This window comes from Diadema setosum, chromosome 15, assembly GCF_964275005.1.
Source record: "Diadema setosum chromosome 15, eeDiaSeto1, whole genome shotgun sequence".
In the NCBI taxonomy this organism is placed as follows: domain Eukaryota; kingdom Metazoa; phylum Echinodermata; class Echinoidea; order Diadematoida; family Diadematidae; genus Diadema; species Diadema setosum.
The window spans coordinates 4,229,577-4,236,108 of record NC_092699.1 but is presented as its reverse complement, the minus strand read 5'-3'; the positions used below and the strand labels follow the sequence as shown (position 1 = coordinate 4,236,108).

Below are 6,532 nucleotides of genomic sequence, written 5' to 3'. Positions count from 1 at the left end.
AACCGATAAGTTCATTTTTGAAGATTTTGAAGTACGATCTCTGTCATAAAGTACAAAATAATACATTTTTCTTTAAATCAAAAGAAGCAACATTTTTCTTATTATTCTCTTTATTTTTCTTGACCTTTAATCGCAAATATCTCCATTTGGCAAATATGGACTTATCGGTTTTTGCAAACAAGCTCTTCATGTAGATAGGGAGTTTATTGCAAAGAGATGGGGAAATACCAGAAAAAGCCCTATCGAACAACTAAATAAACACGTGATTGAGATACGATATTTCGCCGTGTTGGACTAAAAAAAAAATAGTTATTTTCTTTCCATGTTACATAGTCTTAGCAAAGTATTTCATGTTTATAATTTTCACCTTTATACGTTTATGACATAGGTTGATATGGGACACAATCACGTAATGCGAATGAGATGATAAAGGGATGGAAAGAAAACCCGCAATGATTAATTTTGAACTAGTCAGCACTTTCATTACGAATGTAGATAGGGAGTTTATTGCAAAGAGACGGGGAAATAAGAGAAAAAAAGCAATATTACCGTAGCCGCTGCGGGTATAGGTGCGGGGACCACGTGATAACTGGAGAGTGGAGAAAGAACGGTACGAGAGAGAACGGGTTGAAGTGGATGAGCAGAAGGGAAATCAAATTTTTAAGAAAAGATGGGCAAGATTATTACATATCTTGTACACAATAAGGAGGATTTTTTAAGCTGATACGTTTATGTATGGGGAGCCATTGAGGGAATTGGAGAAGTGGATTTATGTGGTCATATTTTTGTAATGGTCATATCATTAATGTATTCTTTTTTTTTATTTTGCGGCAAAGCTTCAATCAATAACACACCGTGCTGGACCTGACATCTCCCCTGCTGCATCAAAGACTTACGCCAAGAGTATCTGCACCATGCCAAACCTTGAGACGTTAGAGCTTTTCGATGTCAAGATAGCAGACGATTTCTTTCTTGGCCTTGATACATCAGCAGCAGGAGCAAAGGTATGTTCTTTCTTTGCTTGATTTCCAATGACTGGGAAATATTTCTGCAATATAAAACACCCACACACAAAAAACAAACAAACAAAAGAACAAACACAGACATTACTGAGATGCAAAACGATGTTTTCGCCCTGTTGGATTATAAAGAATAATTTGTTTCTCTAAATGCATTGCCATATTACATAGTCTTAGGAAAGCACTAGATATGTATATACTAGATTAGTAATGACACTAAAGTTGATTCCTTGAATGGTGCGTAATACTGATGTTTTTAAAAAATGAGGTAAAGTACAGCATTATGTGCATATGATTTAACAACAGCAGCAATAACAACAACAACAAAATTAGAATTGAGTAAACAGATAAGTTTCCAACAATGATTTGAACTTGTGAACACTTACATTACGAATATAGATAGGAAGTTTATTGCACAAAGGTAGGGAAATAACAGAAAAAAAAAACATATTGCCGTAGCCGCTGCGGGTATAGTTTCGGGGGCCACGTGATAAGTGGAGAGTGGAGAAAGAACGGAGAGAACGGGTTGAAGTTGATGAGCAGAAGGAAATCAAATCTTTAAGAAAAGATGGGCAAGATTATTACAATATCTTGCAAACAATAAGGAGGATTTTTAAAGCTGATACGTTTATGTTTGGGGAGCCAGTGAGGGAATAGGAGAACTTGTCAGAGTAATGTGGTCATATCTTTTTGTAATGGTCATATCATTAATGTATTTCTTTTTTTTTTATTTTGCGGCAAAGCTTAAATCAATAACACACCGTGCTGGACCTGACATCTCCCCTGCTGCATCAAAGGCTTACGCCAAGAGTATCTGCACCATGCCAAACCTTGAGACGTTAGAGCTTTTCGATGTCAAGATAGCAGACGATTTCTTTTTTGGCCTTGATACATCAGCAGCAGGAGCAAAGGTATGTTCTTTCTTTGCTTGATTTCCAATGACTGGGAAATATTTCTGCAATATAAAACACCCACACACAAAAAACAAACAAACAAAAGAACAAACACAGACATTACTGAGATGCAAAACGATGTTTTCGCCCTGTTGGATTATAAAGAATAATTTGTTTCTCTAAATGCATTGCCATATTACATAGTCTTAGGAAAGTACTAGATATGTATATACTAGATTAGTAATGACACTAAAGTTGATTCCTTGAATGGTGCGTAATACTGATGTTTTTAAAAAATGAGGTAAAGTACAGCATTATGTGCATATGATTTAACAACAGCAGCAATAACAACAACAACAAAATTAGAATTGAGTAAACAGATAAGTTTCCAACAATGATTTGAACTTGTGAACACTTACATTACGAATATAGATAGGAAGTTTATTGCACAAAGGTAGGGAAATAACAGAAAAAAAAAACATATTGCCGTAGCCGCTGCGGGTATAGTTTCGGGGGCCACGTGATAAGTGGAGAGTGGAGAAAGAACGGAGAGAACGGGTTGAAGTTGATGAGCAGAAGGAAATCAAATCTTTAAGAAAAGATGGGCAAGATTATTACAATATCTTGCAAACAATAAGGAGGATTTTTAAAGCTGATACGTTTATGTTTGGGGAGCCAGTGAGGGAATAGGAGAACTTGTCAGAGTAATGTGGTCATATCTTTTTGTAATGGTCATATCATTGATGTATTTCTTTTTTTTTTTATTTTGCGGCAAAGCTTAAATCAATAACACACCGTGCTGGACCTGACATCTCCCCTGCTGCATCAAAGGCTTACGCCAAGAGTATCTGCACCATGCCAAACCTTGAGACGTTAGAGCTTTTCGATGTCAATATAGCAGACGATTTCTTTCTTGGCCTTGATACATCAGCAGCAGGAGCAAAGGTATGTTCTTTCTTTGCTTGATTTCCAATGACTGGGAAATATTTCTGCAATATAAAACACCCACACACAAAAAACAAACAAACAAAAGAACAAACACAGACATTACTGAGATGCAAAACGATGTTTTCGCCCTGTTGGATTATAAAGAATAATTTGTTTCTCTAAATGCATTGCCATATTACATAGTCTTAGGAAAGTACTAGATATGTACAGTCAGACCATTATGTTATGTTACTCCCGCACGCACTGCGCACGGGGTCGCTTCGTGCGGCTGCGTGCAGGTTCGTGCGATCTCGCACGGGAGCGTATGGCTCCGTGCGCCCCTGTACGCACCCGTGCGTAGTCGTGCACCTCCGTGCGGATCTGCACGCCCCCGTGCAGATCCGCACGCCTGCGTGCGGATCCATACTCCCTCGCACGCTGTCGCACGGACCCGTGCGGGTCTGGCGCACGGTCCCGTGCGGGTCGGGCGCACGGACCCGTGCGGCTTTTGGGTGCGATTTCGCACGGCCCCGTGCCGCCAGTGCTTGGTTCCCGCATGATCCCATCTCACCTCCCTGGTTCCCGCAGTGCTTACACGGTACGTGTGTATCAGGTGTATACCGCGTGCGAGTCCATGCGCCATTCCCCGGCCGACAGTTTCAGCGCAAGCGTGAAATGAGACGATTCCCGACAATACGAAAGGCTTGTTACTTGCGCCAAGGAGCTTCAAACCCTTGCTTGCTTATTGCCAGTCAGTCGGCAAGCCGAAAAACCCCGTCTAGTAGAATATCCAAGTTCTCGCACGGGTGACCTCGAGTTGACCCCGCAGATCATGATCACTGAATTACGTTTTCACATGATTTTTTTTTTTTTTATTTGACAGGTTAAGGTTAAAACCTGAATGCAATATTGTTTAAATTTTCCAAGAGCGACATGAAAGGTCATCGACTTCGTGCATGGCTAATTCATTACCGATGTCCCGGAAATAATGGGTTCACATACTCGTCTAAAATTCCCCAAAGAGTCTTCTTTTTCATTGTAGGGCACTAACGAACGCATACCATGTAAAAGGAAAATTATTATCCAGCTATAAGATGATACCTAAGGTGTAACGTGATGATTTGATGGGTCAGCAGCGCGCGCCAGCAGAAATCATAAGGATATCATTCCTTTACTCGGCACGAAATCGCGAAAATATTGTACTGTCCCACATATAGAAATTGACGTGTTCCATGGAGGCCCTTTGTGTGTTATGAGCGACCCCAGCGTAACTGACATGGTCAATTATAAGCGTCTACTAGCTGTGATATACCTTGTTTGTGTCTGTCGGTGGGCATTATGAACAAGTAGCCTATTGCCTCTTGCTTGGCCTCTCTCTCTCTCTCTCTCTCTCTCTCTTCTCTCTCTCTCTCTCAACAAGTCATGAATTCACTTTACCCATCATGCCTAATCGAACTACGACATGATTGAGGTAACCGCGCCTTTTTATTCTCATAGTCAAAATCAAACTAATTCTTTACATAATTTAAAAAAAAATCTTCATATAATTTCTCAAAATACTCAAAAGATGGCCTCAGTCAAAACTTTCTACAAAGATTGCATACGCCAATCTTTACGGCCTAAACAAGTTTTTTAGAGAGCTATTAGTTCACCCTGTGACGACGACTTCGATTGCGTTTTGAACTTGTACCGAACTACTTTCAACACAACTATTACCTTTATTGTTCGATTGATGAACTAGTCTTTTGAATTGATAACCGACATTCGTAATCGTAAGCATACAGTAACAAAATACTGTCAATAACAGTTGGAAAATGCAAATGCTATAATAATAGCGCGAAATACACGAGTAACGATCATCTTCATACATTCTAATTCCCAAGTGATGTCGCTTCGAAAATGACACATGGTTTGACTACTGCTTCAAGCAAAGAAAAGTAAAAGGAATGGGATATACTTCTAATGATAATATCACGCCGTACAAGGCATTCCACTGTATTTGGTAATGTCGGTTACGTTTTTGTGCGCTTTACGTACGGAAAATAAAAGGCAGATTGATGCTATTAAATGCTAACACAACGCATTCAAATGATTTTTTGAAATAGACCGTGTACAATGTAATGTTTTAGTATTCGGTTTGAAACTTTAAATTTGCGAGTCCTTTATAAAGTCATATGGGTTATTACATTATCAATTCAAGCAAAAATTACAGTACTTTAAGGATTCGGATTTGCTCAGAAGATTAACAATGCCATCTTTGGCAATAGTTTGCAACAGAGACAATCCGCTTCAATAGATATACAATGTAATTCTGTTTTCATAAATAGAAAGGAAAACGTAAATAAGTCAACTTTATAACTTCAATGAGCTTTCTCACCAACTGAACTTGATTTGATCTGCCGTGCATGATATCGCTGTGTGTTCTATTAATTCTATGATATTGTTTAATTTGATATTGTTTAATTGGCACACGTGTTTTTTTTTTATGCAGAATATTTCAGGTAAGTATAATTCATTGAAGCTAATAATGTTTGTACATATGACGTGTTCGTTGTTTTGTATTTTCATTTTTATGATATATCACGTGTCCATTATCTGATTATGACTACGAAAATATGACAACTGTTTAAATGCGGAGTATGTACTGGAACACTAATGTCTCCCACCAGTATAGACAAACTAATTTCTAGTCGTCTATCCCCGCTTGAAATGGAAATGAAATTACAAACCAAAAAAAAAAAAAAAAGATGAAAGGAAACGAAGTTCAATTTTCAGTAGATTTCAACTGTTTTGTTTAGTGCCTGATGCATATAATGGGCAAAATTCTTTAGCGCATAAGCAATCACACAACTTTTGGGAATAAATGTATGTCTTAATGATTGTATCTTATGGAAGAAAACTCGTCTCCTTGCCTGAATTTTAGCTTCTTCTTTTTCAAGCTTGCGGGAAAGAAATAGTTGAACATCAATCGCAATCATAAAGAGAAGCCACATCCTTAAAAACAAACACAGGAGTACTGAGACGCACTACGAAATGCTTCCTTTTGTTGGGGGGGGGGGGTTATTGATTATTCTGAAGGTTCATAGATCACACAATTCATATGGTTCGCTATTAGCTTAGGTTCGTTAAGAAAAAAAAATAAACAGATAAATGCGTTCCTTTTCCGGTGGTTCCTTTACCCGAAAGTAATCAAGCAATCACTTATTTCAGTATAAGATTTGTGAATACAAAACGATACGACGACGGCCTTTAAAGCATTAATTCCGAATATAATTGTAAATATGACTATCGGTCTATACTCAACTTCTCAAATGCAGAAAGATTGCAACTGTAAATGTGGTGTTCTGTAAAAAAAAATAAAAAAAATAATAATAATAAACAAAAATAAAGATAGGTTTAAGCTACAAGTTAATGGTTCTTTATATGCTATGGTATCATAAAAGTGACCGAGAATAAGAAGCACTATAATTTCAAATTAATATGATACAATCATAATTATAAAAAAAAACCAACATGAAGCTGTTAGGCCTATACATCAACATTTGCTTCTGATACGTATAGTATAAATTGTGTGCAGCTTTGGCAAGCGCGATAAAAGCGATAGATAATGTAGACGCAACGCCTATAAGGGAAATGTGCCTAATATGGCGGGAATTCAGAATGTTACGGCTGTATACAGCTGCAGCAGAGCAG

General features: G+C 38.0%; 1 protein-coding gene across 1 annotated transcript; it reads left to right on the top strand.

Annotated features, from left to right (window-relative positions):
- The first annotated feature begins 914 nt into the window (after positions 1-914).
- On the top strand, positions 915-3,649 carry LOC140239185 (uncharacterized). Its single transcript, XM_072319065.1, has 4 exons — positions 915-1,004; positions 1,763-1,930; positions 2,690-2,857; positions 3,428-3,649. Exons 1-4 carry the CDS (start codon positions 915-917, stop codon positions 3,647-3,649), a joined length of 648 nt encoding a protein of 215 aa, XP_072175166.1.
- Positions 3,650-6,532: the final 2,883 nt, after the last annotated feature.

What these genes read in the sequence shown, in the direction of transcription:
- LOC140239185 (XM_072319065.1), top strand. Translation starts at nt 915, where the DNA reads ATGCCAAACCTTGAGACGTTAGAGCTTTTCGATGTCAAGATAGCAGAC. An exon ending in CATCAGCAGCAGGAGCAAAG is followed by an intron (nt 1,931 to 2,689) that starts GTATGTTCTTTC and finishes TTTGCGGCAAAG; the next exon opens with CTTAAATCAATAACACACCG. An exon ending in CATCAGCAGCAGGAGCAAAG is followed by an intron (nt 2,858 to 3,427) that starts GTATGTTCTTTC and finishes TGGTTCCCGCAG; the next exon opens with TGCTTACACGGTACGTGTGT.